Raw genomic sequence first — 16,593 nt, 5'->3', positions numbered from 1 at the left:
TTACTTTGCTAGAAATTGACAAGCAAGATTCACCCCCCCCCCCCCCCCCCAGGAGTATGTCTTTAGTAGCTTATTGTAAGCTAATACTAAAGATACTTACAAAAAACAATCCTAAAAAAATACTTTATGTTGAAATTGCTTCAACATTACAAGGGAAAAATCTTTTGTTGACCTTGTATTTTTCTAGAAAGTCAAATTAACATTGGTTTTGCTGGCAAAGCCGTGTAAAATAATTGAAAATAAACATTCACTTCAGGTGTGAGCATTAATATTAGTTTGATTAAATTTATTAGGTTATACACAGTAACAATTGTGGTCACTAGGTCTGAGACGTTGCTGTTGTTTCCTTGAGAATGCTGTTGCCAAATGTTTCGAGTTAAGGAAATATTTGATGAAGTTTCTTCGTTCCCTGAATCGGGAAGTAAGTAGAGTGATACACCGTGGATTGGAACCCAACTCTAAATAACAGAGGTGCTAGAGTTGGATGAAGAAGTATTACGTCTATGACAGTGACATTTCGATAGTTTACCTTATCTTGAGTTTTTTAGTTTGCAGGTTCCACTTCGAGCGGGTGGATTCAGTTGGTGCTCCTTGAAGGAGTAGAGAAAACGATCACTGGATGGAAAGAGGGCGTCGTGCCATCGACAGTTGAACAATTTGGATGGTTTGTAGTGCAAAGCTGCAGAATTTTGTCACTGAATGGTAATTTATTGCATAAATTACCAATGTGCCCCGCGATGGACTGGTAACCTGTCCAGGGTGAACCCTGCCCCCCCCCCCCCAGACGAGATGCGTCTGACTTAACAGATGATGAGAGTGTTTGCAGACAGGAAACTTTCTTTCTTTGGAAAGTAAGGAGATGAAGTTCCAGCAAAAGAGAGGTTAAACGGTTACTCACTTGCTTTTGTGTCGTAAATAAATGATATATTGCACAAGTAAAGAATGATTTTCTTTATTAATCTTACCAAAATATATGTATCAATGATACAAACTCACACTTTGCTTTCCTTTAGTGAATATACCTTAAATAGCAATGAAAAACCTAATATAAATAACATTGATTCATTACATATTCACTGCACTTGATGATGGTAGAAAAAAAATCAGCTATAAATTCTTTAGTGACGTACAGGTACATTCTCAAAGTGCTATGCTTGGTGAGGGATCTTGAGTGGTAAAAAATACTTAATACACGATATTCACAAGAAACACAACGTACAGTAATTTCACAATTAATATCCATTATGGGAAAACATTGCCTAAGAGCTCCCTTTTGGCCTGTGGAAAGCACCACCATGCATTTGAACAAAATCTGTGCTGCATCCGTTCATACGGTGCTAGGCTGTACCAGCTTTATGCAAATCCGCCTTTGAGTTTATATGTTAAACTCTCCCCAAATTTTTCTATTTCCAAACCACCGTTTGGACTAGTGTTTTGGAATGGGTTTTGGTCTAACTGTCGGTCTTAAAAGAACATCCTTTCTGTGTTGAAAACTCTCAGCTTGGTCATGAAGTTGAAATAGATAAAGGCCAGGCAGACCAACAGGTTCTTCATCAGATAGAGTATCGGTGTGACAAAGCCAAAGAAGGCAATGAGCCCAACACGCACAAAGAAGAAGGGCAGGTCCTGCAGGACTACTCCCAGAGAGGAAAGCAGGGGGCTGTGGGGCATGACCACCACGCGCAAGCAAGACAGGTAGCTGAAGATATAAATAGGGAAAACCCAGCCCGAGAAGTAGACCAGCGGATGTCCTGCCACCCTCACCATCTCCACCGTATCCATCCAGAACATAAAACTGTCCACAAAAACGTCAGCTCGGGCGTCACACGCACACAGGAATCGCAGCGGACCCGTATAGGTGTACGGGGAGATGCGGTACTGTGGTGCCGTGTTTCCCGCTGAACGAGGGTTCAATCCAGGAATACCAAATGGCCTCCCGGCATTACCCGGTATCCCCGGGACTGTTCCATTGGTCTCCGGCCGAGCACCTGAATTGTTCTGGTTTCTGTCACTGAGCTGGTTCGACCCCGGTGGCATGGGATTGGAAACGCCTTGCCCGGGCACAGCTGGCCCTGACACAGCTGGAGTGATTGACGTTACCTGTTCCACATGCGTGAGGACAGTGGAGGGGATGTCAGCGTCTCGCTCCCTGTCATTATCTGGAGAGAGAAAGAAAGATTTTGACGGCGCCGTCTACCTCAAATACGATCAGTGTGTGCAAACGCTTCGACAGTAACATTCTCAAATGTAGGAAAAGGCAAAATCGGTGGAGTCGTGAAATTGAATCGAAAAAAAAACAAATTAAAATGTTTTTTCTTTTCTCATATCTAAAAATATGGGATGAGTTTTTCTAAGAAAACCGTTGGTGCATTTTGTCATATCAGCACTACGGAAAAGAGAAGTAGGCTGGGTGTTTCCTAACTTGCATCGGATAATTCAGTCGTAGGTACAGAGCCAAAGAATAAATCATTCTGGATAGAAAGAAGAACTGTTAGATGTGTCTGTTGCCCCACAAGGCTGGTGTTACTATGGACATCCGCAGAGGAAAGTTCAGGATCTATAGCCCTCCGTGTGAAATGTGCGCTCACCCTGGCCGGTCAGTCTGCAGTGGCGTATCCTTTCCACAACGTCAATACAGATGAGAGAGAAGAGGACAAGTGACACGGGGAGCTCCGTGAACGTATCAAATTTCATGTTGTTATTTATCTGAACCTGGGTAAGCAACCAGAAAATAAGTATTTGAACGAACTAGAAAGTTATTTCAAACCAACATCAGACCCATGAATTTCCCCTCAACAAGTAAAAACTTTGCATTTGTGGGCTTCTGCACGTTTGGGTCCGTGGGCTGATTCACTTGTAGCTCTGGTATTTCCCTGAGTCAGGACTTCATACCAAGAGACACAGAACAAAGCAGACAAGCTGATCGCCTTTAGCAGAATTTATGGCTCTTATGTAAAAGACACCAGATAAGCAAAGGCCAAAGGGTCAGAGTGAGCTTCAGAAAGTACCACATAAAACAGCCATAGGGACTTGGGCTGCAGCCAGCGAGGAAGTGAAAATGTGCCTCATGGACAGATGATTTGACAAGGGCAGCTTGGACAGGAAGAGGAACCCAGCTGCTTATCAGTAGCTCCTTATCCATAAGGCGAGATATTCCTCCCCTGAGAACCAAAGGGTTCCTCACAAATCATCACCTTTATTCCAATCACATGCCTCACAGTATCAGTCTACTCACGTGCAGAACTGTACGTTGCTTTGGTCGCGGGCATTTCTTTACCTCTAAAACCACTTCTTCTGTACTCAAACTGATACTTGACGCAAAAATGTCGACTGATATATTTAAAAATGACAAATATTTTGTACCTCAGAGCTGGCGATGAGAAAGGCAAAGCAGGGTAATGTGGACAGGACCACATATACGAGGGTCACAGGCCTCCTGATAAAAAGACAAAGGAGAGACAAAACAGTAAGGAAGGAAGACAAAGGCCACTGCCGGACTTGCTAACTCATGGATTCGCCAGCCAAGTGCAGTCCAAACCAACCACGGGCCTGTTCAGACAGAAATCAGCTGCTCTGTGCTGGACCTCCCATGCTGGCAGGAGAAACTCACCACTTCTTTCTCCCGACGAGAAACTTCTTCTTCACAAATACCATATACTTCAGCGGTACCCAGACCAGCAGGGCAGTGGAGGTGACATAAGCAACAGACGAGGCCACAATTAACCAGTAGGCCGTGCTGCCATCACCTGGGGGCTCCGCTGAGGTTTTGACCAACGCGACGATGACGGCAAACCTCTGCATAACGATGAAGAGTGGCACACACAGGCCTGCAAACTGCAGCACCTCGCACAGGGCGAACTTCAGCGTCCTCCCTGAGCCCATGCTGTGGCCGTTCAAAAAAGGAAAAAGAAGGGAGGGAGACAGGGGCTGTTGTCGCAGTGAGGCGACCCCTGTCCCTCTGAGGGCTGGTCAGGCCTCGGACCAGTGCATTGTCTGCCTCCACTAGCATTTTCTACACACCACGGCCCTGGCTCTCTGCTCACCCAACTGCTTACACTGCAGTAGGCATTGTGTACCTTTGCAGTAATATGACTAGCCCTTTACTCTACTTTACAAACAAATGTTGTAAAACTCTGCACCCTGAAGAACCGACATCTCAGAGGGGTGGTTCAGTCTTTAAGCCAGAATAATCTACACCAACAATCAGGTAGATTTAATGGATGAATCGCATCATTCTGGGTATCTTTAATTCATAGGTTTAATCATTTTCTATCTGAAACTTCCATAATTCAAGAAAGTGGTATTGGACAACCACAGTGAGGGGTGCCCCTTTAAACATTTATACATCGCCATCTAGTGGCAAAACATGGCTGTAACTCCAACTATCAGTGAAGTAGATGAACTGTTGTTCTGCTAATCGACATTTAAATTCCTCTCAAATCAAGTTAAATTCATCAGGACTCGTTTCTCGATAGTGTCAGGAAAGGGTTTGTTGTTGTTGTTTTTTTTTAATTTATTTCTCACATAACCAAGCAGAGACCATCAGTCTCACTAATCAAGATCATGATCTAAAATGCTGGATGAAGTCATTTTATTATTTTTCTCTTTCATCAGAATTACATTCAGTTCGGTACATGTTCACGCAAATTCGGTCCGGAGCCCCGAACCTGAAACAACCGGACATTGTGCTTTCGCTGAATGCATCAAGGTGGTCTGCACTGTATTTGTTGCTGTCTTTAATTTACACACATTTCTGCAGGAGTCTCATTAGAGGGATTTGAGGTTTTAGGTTTTGCTTCCATCAAAGCAGATTAGTTCAGATTAATACCCGTGTTAGGTTTTGAGAGACAGTCACACTCTAAAGCCAGCTTGCCCAAATTCTTGTCCCAGGATTTATCCATTTTAACAGAGAATAATGACTATACATTAGACTGAATACCAGTAGGTTATTCATGTTTCATTCAAAAACTGGAGTCTGATATGAAGCTATTATATGTTCTCATATTAAAGGAACACATCTATGTTTGTATGACTTTGAATGAATTAAAAGTTAAGATTGAAGTGATCGTTGTGGTGCTTTACAGATGTCTAGACTGGTCCCCTAAGCTGCAACGGAGGGACATCCGGCTATGCGAGACCAGAAGTCTGGGCTCTGGCGTAACAGTTGGAGTGACAGACCGGGAGGGCGCTCACGCTCGGCCCGGTTGCCTTGTGCTGTGCATCACTGTCAGGATCACCATTTTATATTTCGTCAGAGAAGCAGGATGGGACAGGGGTGAGAACGTAGTGTGAATTTCAGCCTTTGGAAGAGCACACTTAATACTGCCATTGCTCATTTACACCACTGGGGCTCACTATCACCCCTTGAGGTTCAAAGATGTATTACAAGACAAGTTAGTAAACATGTAGGAACTTCAATTCTAGGGAAGTAGCACGTTAGCATTCCTGTACGCCCAGTTCCCAAGTCTCCAAATCACTCCTTTTTTTATGAATTGGATTTCTAACCAGAAGTCAGATCTACAATTCTCACCTAATTTAAGATATTTTAATTTTTTTTATAGATGGGTAAAATACATCAGTAGATACCACACTTGTGAATTTCACAAGACTCTTAGGTGTCTTAAAATAGCGGGTGGTAACAAGTGGCTAAATGTGACAAAAGGTTATGATGTCCATTAAAGATCATCACACTGTAAAGTGAGGAAAGCGTGAGTTGCAAATGGGGGAGAAGTCAGTGGTGTTATTAGCACAACGTTAGCTTCATGCTTAGAACGTATAATATTTTCACAAATCATTAAAGTGGTGGTAGTTTGTGGGGATTATCTTGCATACCAACTCTTAAAAATGTTATTTGCCATGGAGTTTATTTCTGGCAATCACCCAAAATCCGATATAAAACCACTTTTGGTTGGCAGGAGCCATGATGATGCTAACTTCCGGGTTGGCCTACAAAATTACGTCACCCCCGCTGATCCGTTCAATTTGCTGCATCAGCTTTGCTGTACAACTTTTCCCTTGAATAAACAAAAAGGAGAAGGCCCACAATTAATACTCCAACACCCGCTGCCCGCTCCACCGGCAAACCACGCACTTGTCGCGGCACCAGTCCCGCGAGAGAGGGGCTCCGTGAGCGGATAGATGGGATGGATGACCCTGCTGCTCCCCTCCCTACTCACCCCCAGCTGTCAGCCCCCTTGCTGACTCGCCCACCCTGACTGCCGCCCCCCCCGGTACCATGGCGTCCAGCGAGGAGGACGGCACGGTTGAGGAGAAGGAAAACAACAATAAGAAGAGAACGAAGAGCGCCGTCGCCACCGCATGGCTCACTTTCTACAACATCGCCATGACGGCCGGGTACGTGCGCCTCCGTCTCCCGTCGCCCGTTAATCAGGAAAACTTAGCCGCTCCTTAAAAAACTAGAAGCGTGTGTTGCCGTTTATAGGACCGTGTGTATGTGTCAAGTCCAAAAGTGCCGCTCGGTTCGCTGACTTCAGCAGCTCCGGGTCGCGGCAGAGCTGGAGAAACCCTCGGTGAACCGGGTGTAATAATATCAAAAATGCGAGTGGAGTTAGAGGGAGTTGTTGTAAATGAATGGAAGGCGTTGGGTGACGGTGTCAGGCTGGAGCTGCGGCGTGTCCAAATAGGGCTGCCTGCACGGTGTCAGCGTCGAGGCCCACCGCGCCGCCGACAGTTGCAGTGTTAAGTATAGCCGGGCTGGCTGCTGCTGACACTGGAGCTCTGGGACACTCACAAACAAACACACACACACACACACACACACACACACACAAGCTTCATGGACACTTTTTACAGTAATCATGATATTTAAAACAACAACAACCAAAAATCTCATTTATTCTTATTCATAGCTTCCAGGTCAGAAATAAGGATCAATACTTTCCTGCTCATGTTAGGTAATCAATAACTTCAGGAACTCCTCACTGGGTGAATCAGGTTACACTATTTATCTGCATCTCTGATAAACAGTGGGGATTTACGTATTTATATCCCCTACCTGTTAAGGATCATTTTACTTTTCAACTTTATTTATAAAGGACTTGTGTTAATTTTATCACTTTAGTTATATAACGCCTGTCAAACACGTAAATCTTAAATATCAAAGAAGAGAAATGAATAACTGTGAGTTCAGTTCGGGTGTTTATTTTTTTTAAGAAAAAAAAAATCCAAGTATCATCGTAAAGCATAAAACCTGTTTATACAGAATTGATATGGTTTTGAAAGTCACTGTCAAAGACACGTCCTGCGGTCTCGAAGGCGGAGGCGACGTGAGAACAATAAGTTCATAATTCATAAAAAGTTGCAAGAGAAGAACGAAAACAAACCATCCAGGCCGCATTTTAAAACACAACACGAATGAGTTAAAGAGTTCTTTATAAAAATGTTGAAATCGCTCAGAATGAAAACAAAATGATTAAAAAAAAAAGAATTTAAGTTTATAGAACACGAACATTAAAATTTATAACTGCATTAGCAGACAGAGGAAATCGACTGAAGGGAGGAGAAACCGACAAAACTTGTATCCGTCGACTCAGAACTCACAGCTCTGAGAATTGTTCCTGTTGGCCAATTACTGTTCAATTTTTGAACACACAACACGAGTTGTTTTGCTTTTCTTCCATAAACACAACCATGTAGAATTTTGTATTTGTGCGGTCTCAAAACTTGCTCGTTGGGATTTTCTTCTGAAACAATTTGAGCTACAAAAGCGAATAAAATCAGTCGCTAAGCCGGATTTGTTCCCGAAAATATTCCGGATATTTTTAAGGCGTAAAAGAAGCGTTTAGGTCATAATTTCCAACCGCTAATGAGATGAGATGCCTCGGCTGCCATCAGCCCTGTGAGTGTAGCCTGTAACCACTGAATCACTTTTTCCCTTTTCACACTCAGTTTGAACACTTTTACGAAACACGTTTTGTATCTTTGTACCTCTCCCCCAGTTTATTAGTTTGAAAATAAAAATTGAAAAGTGGCTGTTAGAATCAGCCTCAAAATTAGAGGCGTGATCCAGTCTCTTGTTTCGTCCAACTAATTTGCCAAAGAAATGATATTAAATGTGAATGAGCTGAAGGATATACCATCGATATACGCTGTCATTCCTCCAAACTGCCGATGGTGGTGTGAATTATTGCTTTTAAAACCACTGAAATTTTGACATGAGGTCGACGAATGTATTCACTCTTTCAGTTATACTCCACACAGACCTGAATTTTAGCAACGGTTGAACGGTTAATTGAAATATTATCAAAATTGCACTGCTCATTGAAATATATAAATGGCAATTTTTAAGTCTTAATTTGTGTGTGTGTGTGTGTGTGGTTTTTTTGTTTTGTTTTTTAATTGTGTTCCTACCATCCTAAATGAGGTATTTTAGCCTACGAATCATAGACATCTCAGGATGTAAGGTGGATGGTTTTTGGGGTTCCAAGCTCAACGCTTATTTTAATGTATATATTTATAATATAATTTAGATAAATTACATGCAAACATCCGTATTCAATTCACAAGTCAGATCATTTTATAGCCTCGGTTACTGGTGACATCACTCTTTGATTGCAGGTGGCTGGTTCTGGCGATCGCAATGTTGCGCTTCTACATCCAGAGAGGCACACGCAAGGGTCTGTACAGGAGTATAGCAAGGACTCTCAAGTTTTTCCAGACCTTTGCATTAGTTGAGGTAAGACGACTACTGACCAAGAGAAATGGCTGATTTGAACCTGTGGAGCTGTGTGTCTTTTGTTGTAAAATCGGCCTGAGTAGGTTTGCGGTCGAAAACTGAATTTGGAGCCAAAGTGGTGATAACGCGATTGACAAAAGACAAATATTCTTGTGATCAGAATTGTTCTTTCTGTGTCTTTTCCTGTAAATTCATTCATTTTGTTCACAAACCCAAAAGAAAAGAAAAGTTTTGGACTCACATAATCACATTTTGATCACAAATGTATTTGACTCAGTATAACATCTGGCTGGTTGCAGTATCGATTGTTGTGCCCTGATCATAAAATTGTTTTACAAAAATGTCCTGCTGACAGCGCTGTAGTGTAATTTAATCCCTCTATAGACAAAGAACAGCTTTAGATGTGTTTGGCAGAAACTGGAATAAATATTCAGCTAATGTTTGTTTGTTTTTGTTTTTTTTTATGTATTTTGACTTCCAGGTGGGACACTGTGCTATTGGTATGTGATGATCTTCATTTATGAGTTCCAACGGACGTTAAAGGTGCTATATGTAAGACTTCAGGCACATTCCAATGAACAAATAGGGGGCAACATATCACAGTTATTTAGTCATCATAGTCTAACTGTCTAAACATCAGTTTGCTGCCATCTTTGTAATATTTACATGAGGAGGAGTTCATGTAGCTAGTTTAGCAAAGTTTCTTAGCAAGGCCAGATTAGTTTGTGTTCTCATTAGCCACTCTGAAGATCCATTTTAATTGTCCGACCGAGGTCGTTACACTTAGTTTCCTCTCTACAATTGCCAGTTGGCTTCTTCTTCCTGCCAACTTGGACCGAGGTCTGACCGGTCGCTACTGTCGGACTGGCGCTAACTGGTTAACATGCCGACCTCATCAGATATCTGCGACATCATACTTGCCTTGACGCCAAAGTGTTGCCGCATTGGTAATTTGAGTTACCTTTTTAAAGTTTTCGACTAAAATGCTCGCATATAGCACCTTTAAACGCTAGCATTATTTATGGAAATGTTGTTACGCTGTGACATAACGTTTGTTTACCGGCTCTGCTGCAGGGATCGTTAGGACTTCTGTGATTGTAACCGGGGTTCAAGTGTGTTCGCGGATTTTCATGGTTTGGTTCATCACCAACAGCATCAGACAGGTGACTGTCACCCATCTGCTTCCCGAAAACTGACATATTCAATATACAAAGGATTTTTTTTGTCTATTTCATCATAAATTCAAGGAAAATCTCATTTAAAATTTTTTTTTTTTTTTTTTTTTTAGTCCCGCACATTCAGTTAACAATGCAGTTAACAAAAACCCGTACGTGTGACATCAGGTTTGATTCTTTCCTTCCCCTGCATATGTGCCATGTTCTCTGGCTTAACTGAAGGTCCAGAATGAAGAAAGCGTAATCCTATTCCTGGTTGTGTGGACGGTGACAGAGATTACCAGATATTCCTACTACACGTTCAACCTGCTCCACCACCTGCCGTACTTCATCAAATGGGCCAGGTGGAGAAGTCATTACCCGAGGCTGGGATGCGCTTGAATTGTCATTACTGTGTCGGACATTGTGTCTGAGCATGCGGGCACGATCTGGCCGTTTCACCTCTGGCATGCTTCCCGCCCGGGACTAGACGGGCTTTACATCTTTTGAGTGTGTATTAAGTATCGCCTGGCTCACACAGACGGAAGGAGCATGTGTGTTTATTGATTAGCACTTCATTAGCCATTCTTTTGTTAGTGGAGGGTGGGCTAACCGCTAGTGCTATTATCCTAATGTGTTTAGGAACCTGGACTGTCCCGTTTGAACCTGCTCCAATAAGCTAAAAAGTAAGCTAGCTAAATGTTTTGATGCAGACGTTTCTCCATGTTGCTGTTCAATGTCGACGGTGAACAACATAATGTGGTGCTGCAGAGTGACATAATGCCGCCGGTTACTGTATGAAGAGTACGTGTGACGCGGTGGACTGGCCTCGCATGACTCTGCTACAGTAGCTCAGCTGAAACTGGAGTCATGGCGGGGGAACGTCAGCTGTACACATTGATAGCTGTCCAACACACTAGCTTGGCATCTAACGCCCAAAGAGAGAGAGGAGAGAGAGAGAGAGAGAGAGAGAGAGAGAGCGAGGGAGGCAATCTTGCTTTAGAATAGGGAAGAATAAGTATTACATCAGCTCCAGTAAGTAGGTGACACATTGTCCCAGCGTTACTGCGTCAGGCGCACAGGCTAAATAACAACTCTCCCGCTGCTTCACCGTGTCACGCCATTGTCAGGCGCCAGTGCAGTTTTGTGCCAGTCAGCCTTTTGTTTTGGGTCTTGGTTCCCTGTGCCACTCGGCGCCCTGCCCCCACCCGTGGCAGTCTTTCTTGAAGCATGGAAGAGACACTTGGCCCCCAGAGAGGGGCTCATGTTCAGCTGCTCCTGTTTTTAAGACCATCTGTTTTGGTCATGGAATGTTCGCCCAGCATTTCTCTCACATCCGCTGGGACGCTCCCCTGAGCCTTTGCTCTGGGTCTCCACTAAGCGCAGGATCCCAGCAGCCCTGAGTCATGGCGTATACTGCACTGGAGTACTATGTGTTGGCAGCTGTGCCATCTAGGGCGACACCGGTGGAAGATCACGTCTTCATGTGTCATGCCTTGAGCAAAGTGCCGCCATTCTGAAATGGAGGGTTCTTTTGCAGCGTTCCCACCGCGGCAGATGAAAGGATCGATTTCTGCTGAATAATCTCATGTGTAGAAGCTGGAATGAAACCGCCAAAATGTAATCAGTATCACATAATCAGCCTTGTAGCGTGTTGATGCGAAGGCTGGCAGTTGTCTGAGGGCTGAAATGTTGCCACAGCTTGATCACGCAGCTTTGCCGACTCAAACTTCGGCCAAGTGAAATTCTCTTTCACTTAGGAACCTAAGCTCTCCCTTTCAAGTCTCGCTAACTGCCCAGTGTCAGTCCCGGAGCTTCCCGAATGGCAAATTAAATGAAGAACAACTCAAAGTTCCAAAGAACTACGCCAAAGAGACAGTTTACAAGCAGAAGTTGTCTTGTGTGTCTCCCACTTTGCTGATCACTCTTGGCTTTTCATGATAAGAAGTGAGTAACTAGCGATGCTTCGCCTCCCTTCTCTCCAGGTTGCCTCCTCTCCCTAAATTTCATCTTCAAGGAGCAGAACCTTTAATACCTCCTTGGGCCGAAGGCGCCGTACTCTCACCCATCCTCAGTAATCCAATATCTCAGGAGTCCCTTCAAGGGAATTTCCTCCAATTCAGCATAAACATCCCCTGGGATTAGAAGATAAACTCAAAAGGTTTTGGTGGATGTCACTGTGACAGACACACAGATGGAAATGCTGTGTTTCTACTTGTCCAATATTTTAGCCCGTTTACAACGATGCATGTCTTTGTCTTCCGTACTTAAGTTGAGTTTTCCTGCGTAGTAAGTTGACCGACTGAATCCCCCCCCCCCCCCCCAGTTCAGGGAGAGAGAGTAGGAGATACAATCCCCTCGCATGCCAGTGTGTTAACATCTGTAACCGCAGGCCTGTTGTGTTAGCAGGTGTGTGTGTGTGTGTGTGCGAGCGCGCACTTGCATGCGTGTGTGTGAGATGATCTATTTCTTCGAGCTCAAAGCCGATTCCCACTTTCTCTGTGCCAGATACAACCTCTTCATCGTCTTGTACCCTCTGGGAGTCGTCGGGGAACTGCTAACCATTTATGCTGCTCTGCCGTTCGTACGCAGATCTGGAATGTACTCAATGAGGCTCCCGAATAAGTATAACGTGTCCTTCGACTACTACTACTGCCTCATCATCATCATGCTGTCTTACATCCCATGTAAGGAGAGTTTCAAGTCCCGCACCTCACAAACCTGCTCACTCACTGCATTATTCAAGTCAGTCAAATGGATCTGGTTACGTAAAGGTTGAGTAAATAAAATGTGGTGTAAAATTGGACAAGTATCCTATTAACCTTCGACAGTAGATACTTTTAGTAGTAGTAGTAGTAGTAGTAGTAGAGTACACTGCACTTGTAGCGTGTTGGAAAAGTGTTTCAATGTCCTGTATTTTGTTTTGTTGCAAGAAAAATGTAAGAAACACCTCTCTTAAGTATTCTTATCAGAAATTCAGTTGAGAAAATAGCTAACACTGAACTGTAGCACTGCCTGAAAGGTGATACGGCTGGTAACGTTTGGCTAAGAGGCTGGACGTCTTGCGTTATGAGTAAAAAAGAGAAATAATTAACTAACAATGCCAAGACAACCAGCTCTTCTAAAACTCGTCTCAAAATGTCAGAGTTTTTGGGGGCCTATTTCGCAGCTTGTTGCTAACAAAAGCGAGAAGTCACTCTCTCAAGCTAATAGCCTGCTAGCTCCAGCGTCATGTTTGGCCCACGGATCTGAACCAGCTGCTTTACAGGAGAGGAAATGAGTGTATTTCACATGTAAATCCCTCCGCAAAGGCAACATTTATGGCAGTGCAGTCTGTACAAGACGAAGCAACCATAGCAAACCCTTGCATCCCAAGGTGCAGTAGTACTACGTCTGTGAAGCTGCGGGTGTAAATATCACTCCTCTAAAAAGTTGTTTCCATTCACGCTCGATTATTGTAGGCTGCCGCTTATGAAACTGTTTGAAGGAATTTCCGCTGTGTTCCTGGCAGTGTTTCCTCAGCTCTTCTTCCACATGCTGCGCCAGAGGAGAAGGGTGCTTCACGGGGAGGTCATAGTGGAGAAGGATGACTAGACAAGCACCATCTCATGCCTTCGTTTGAGCCAGCCCCGCCTCCAAGTAACCCCCCACCCCGCCTCAACTCCATCTCACCTTTAGCGCCATCAGCCGTTTTCATTCTTCATCGCACGGGACCGGAAGAGCTGCAAGAAAACTATAAAAGCACGGAAGTTCATCAGCAGCAGTCACCAGCTGAGCTTTGACAGACATGTTTACAATCCCAGTGTTGCTGGAGCGTGAGGTCTGGCATGGCGAGAGAGCCTTCATTCACCCACCGGCCTCACCACGGGTTGTTGCACCGAGGAATCATAGCGTGAGAGAAATATGCACTGAGTAACACAAGCAAGCGTCCGAGTGGCAAAAGTGAAAGTCTTCCAGGGAAATGTGAAATGAAACGTGAGAGGAAGATTGTGAGTTGTGTCTTTCTGAGTTGTCCCCACCTCGTCCCCTGTAATTGGCGGCCATATATTTTTCTTGTTTGCCACCACTGTGATTTTATACAGAACTCATGCCCAAAACAAGGTCCCCACACAGGGATTATTCATAGCTCATTCGTACCTCAACAATAAACCCACATGTAGACAATATGCTGCTTCTTTTGTGTATGTTTTATGTTTAAATGATGCAATGTGAAACGAGTGGTTAATAACGAGCTTCGGCTGTTACTTAAAGATAATTTTTTCACACGCTGTACGAGCAAGCTCAAACTTAACATTTTGCCTGCTTGGCTCTGATCCCGCTTTCTTTGATGTTGCTTTGTTGTTTACGAATTCACAAAAATGATCGAGTCTTCAAAAAAATATAAATTTCCTGCCCTTTTTTTTTTTTTTTGTTGCTACAAAGTCCCAATTCAAAATTCATGTGCGCACTCACAGTCTTCAGTCGCTGTTCTGTTTTATTTTATAACAACCATGTCCGTGTTGATAGAACGGTAGCTAGAATCGCTCGTTCCAAAGGTGCTATTGTCAGATCTTTTCAATCTTCTGTGCAGCTGAAGGAGTGACTGTGATCGGAGGAAGTAGAGAAAACAATTATGTGCAATAATTGAGGGGAAATGTTAACTCAAGAGTCCACGATTATCGATGGCAATCATCACTTTTGCATGGGGAGGAGAGAAGCGGGAGAGGCCAGATACATTTAAAGGGAAAAAAAAAAAAAGAAACACGAAACAAATCACTTGAAGTTATTTTTTTCAAGAAAACAAAATAGAAATGTGAAAATACATTCTGTGCAAAGTCAATAAACTTAAATTCTACAATATTCTGGAGAGTTTTGTGACTCGTGGTGAGATCTGCATGTAAATCTAGAAATAAGGCAACAAAAATACCTCAGAGGTTTAGAGATTTATTTGTTTCCTTCATCTTTTGTAGGTTTTTTTTTTGTTTTTTTTTTTCTTTCTCTACAGGAAACGGTGTTTACCTGAGTGCAGAAAATGGCACAATTTCTATTTGTAGGCAGGATCAAGTTTCTTACCATATGTTGTGTTTATAATGAATAAAATCCCATAATCACAAAATATCATACATGGAGGAATAATTTTGCAGCTGATTTTCTAAATATTCAGTTGGTTTCTAGTTGTATAAATGAAAATTCTATATTGACGTTGATGAGGTTAGATAGTTTCTTTAAGGATAGCATGGCAGCGTCTTTTTTTTTTTTTTGCGCATCATTTTTTTGCACCTTGAATTCTCATTTAAGACAATTACGTTTAAGGAAAAGTACTAGTCTGAGTCCATTTGGATTCATAGAATTTATAATTTCCTACAAACTTGCGTAATGAAATATACATTCAGATATTCAGTTGCACGTGGACTACAGTTTTATAAAATGTCTTTCACCATAAAAAATATATTTGTACATGTAAATCAATTGGTGATTTGGTCACTTATAAAAAATAAAAACAAAAAAAGACTCTCCTTCTTTGGTTGGCCGGCTGTATTGCACTTGCTGGTGACGTTGGACTGTGTCCACTCAGGAGGAGAAAGTCTTCTCATCAGCATTAGAGATTCTTGTTTCTGCAGCACTGGGCTCACGTCTAAATTGTCCCTCTGCTCCCTCCGTACGGACTGTCCATGTGCCGTCAGTGGACCAGTGCCACATGGGTGAAGTCTAGCTGCTCACTGTAGGCGCCCTTGTCAACACACTGCTACGATCCCAGAGATCTTGCTGTTGAGAAAAAAGATTGAAAAAAAAAAAAGACACATAGATCAGGAAGATTGATAAGAAAATTAAAAGCAGAAAGAAGCAATCAAATGAGCACAGGAAGGGGGTGGATCAGACACGTACAGGTCACCATCTCCTTCTCACAGATGTAACTTATGAGGTCTTCACAGAAGAAATCGTTCCAGAGCCCCTTGTGGATGAGACCCGCACAGTCTTCTCCCATTTCATGTTCGTGGCCCCAGTTGTCAGGCTGACCCGGCTTCCACTTCCTGCAGGCGGACAACAGGGGGCGATCAAACATTAGAGTTAGGACATTTCACCTCAGGATGGAGTGGAAAACTACAAGCGAGGAAGAGAAAAGTGCAGCAGGTTCTGACGTTACCCTGCACTGATCTGAACTGACTTTGACTTGAATTCAGAGCCCAGTGTTGACTTACTCTCAGCCTGCAATGCTCTGTGCCATATATTTTTACTTTACTTTATGCTGGACACACACACACACACACACACACACACACACACACCCTTGTACTTACATCTTTATGAGGACTTTCATTGACGTAATACATTCCCCCTTGCCCCTCACCATCTAAACTGACTGCCTGACACTAACCTTGACCCTAAACCTAACCTGAACCTGAGTCTTAACCTTCAAATGACCCTTAGAAGATGTGAGGACCTGCTAAAATGTCCTCACTTTCCAAAAAAAAGTCCTCATTAGATTGGTTAAATACGTGTTCCAGTCATCAAAATGTAGCAAGTACACAAACACACACACAGACACACACAGTCTGATTTTCATGAAACTTGGAGCAGGGGTAGAACGTTGTCGGCCCAGAGAACATGTAAGTGCTGTATGAGTGTCGTGTCTCGCGCAGAGCGACGTCTCAGCCTCGTCTGTATTTCAGCAGGTCAGTGGTAATTATCGTGGTTAGCGCTAAGCTAAGGGTGCGGAAATAAGTCCTTCTCGGTAAACAGAACTTTTTTCCAAATCCTCTGACC

At 43.3% G+C, this 16,593-nt stretch overlaps 3 protein-coding genes across 7 annotated transcripts in view; 1 reads left to right on the top strand and 2 right to left on the bottom strand.

Annotated features, from left to right (window-relative positions):
• Positions 1–971: 971 nt before the first annotated feature.
• Positions 972–4,126, bottom strand: LOC147241501 (transmembrane protein 236). The gene is made up of 4 exons (XM_086191445.1): positions 3,611–4,126; positions 3,364–3,436; positions 2,589–2,712; positions 972–2,159 (listed from the first exon to the last, which is right to left on the bottom strand). The coding sequence occupies exons 1-4, from the start codon at positions 3,880–3,882 to the stop codon at positions 1,465–1,467; spliced, it is 1,164 nt and encodes a 387-aa protein (XP_086047571.1). The 5' UTR covers positions 3,883–4,126; the 3' UTR covers positions 972–1,464.
• A 1,704-nt stretch (positions 4,127–5,830) lies between these two features.
• On the top strand, positions 5,831–14,015 carry hacd1 (3-hydroxyacyl-CoA dehydratase 1). Its single transcript, XM_086192208.1, has 7 exons — positions 5,831–6,354; positions 8,578–8,695; positions 9,177–9,195; positions 9,770–9,858; positions 10,093–10,214; positions 12,358–12,536; positions 13,361–14,015. The coding sequence occupies exons 1-7, from the start codon at positions 6,236–6,238 to the stop codon at positions 13,441–13,443; spliced, it is 729 nt and encodes a 242-aa protein (XP_086048334.1). The 5' UTR covers positions 5,831–6,235; the 3' UTR covers positions 13,444–14,015.
• Positions 14,016–14,737: 722 nt separating this feature from the next.
• Positions 14,738–16,593, bottom strand: part of LOC147241498 (collectin-12-like) — a 50,046-nt gene continuing 48,190 nt past the window's right edge. For all 5 annotated transcript variants that reach the window (XM_086192198.1, XM_086192200.1, XM_086192202.1 and 2 more), the window contains 2 exons: positions 15,715–15,860; positions 14,738–15,594 (listed from right to left, as the gene is read on the bottom strand). In XM_086192198.1, coding sequence (XP_086048324.1) covers positions 15,575–15,594; positions 15,715–15,860 — 166 coding nt within the window. In that variant the 3' untranslated portion in view covers positions 14,738–15,574. The remainder of the gene's footprint in view (positions 15,595–15,714; positions 15,861–16,593) is intronic.

Source organism: Aulostomus chinensis, chromosome 21 (genome assembly GCF_037954235.1).
Source record: "Aulostomus chinensis isolate RoL2024-O1b breed Wild chromosome 21, RoL_Achi_v1.0, whole genome shotgun sequence".
In the NCBI taxonomy this organism is placed as follows: domain Eukaryota; kingdom Metazoa; phylum Chordata; class Actinopteri; order Syngnathiformes; family Aulostomidae; genus Aulostomus; species Aulostomus chinensis.
Note: the sequence above shows the minus strand (reverse complement) of the source record. Positions and strands in the feature narration are given on the sequence as shown.

What these genes read in the sequence shown, in the direction of transcription:
- LOC147241501 (XM_086191445.1), bottom strand. Translation starts at nt 3,882, where the DNA reads ATGGGCTCAGGGAGGACGCTGAAGTTCGCCCTGTGCGAGGTGCTGCAG. An exon ending in TTCTCATCGCCAGCTCTGAG is followed by an intron (nt 2,713 to 3,363) that starts GTACAAAATATT and finishes TTGCTTACCCAG; the next exon opens with GTTCAGATAAATAACAACAT. An exon ending in CTGCAGACTGACCGGCCAGG is followed by an intron (nt 2,160 to 2,588) that starts GTGAGCGCACAT and finishes TTCTCTCTCCAG; the next exon opens with ATAATGACAGGGAGCGAGAC.
- hacd1 (XM_086192208.1), top strand. Translation starts at nt 6,236, where the DNA reads ATGGCGTCCAGCGAGGAGGACGGCACGGTTGAGGAGAAGGAAAACAAC. An exon ending in AACATCGCCATGACGGCCGG is followed by an intron (nt 6,355 to 8,577) that starts GTACGTGCGCCT and finishes CTTTGATTGCAG; the next exon opens with GTGGCTGGTTCTGGCGATCG. An exon ending in TCACCAACAGCATCAGACAG is followed by an intron (nt 9,859 to 10,092) that starts GTGACTGTCACC and finishes GCTTAACTGAAG; the next exon opens with GTCCAGAATGAAGAAAGCGT.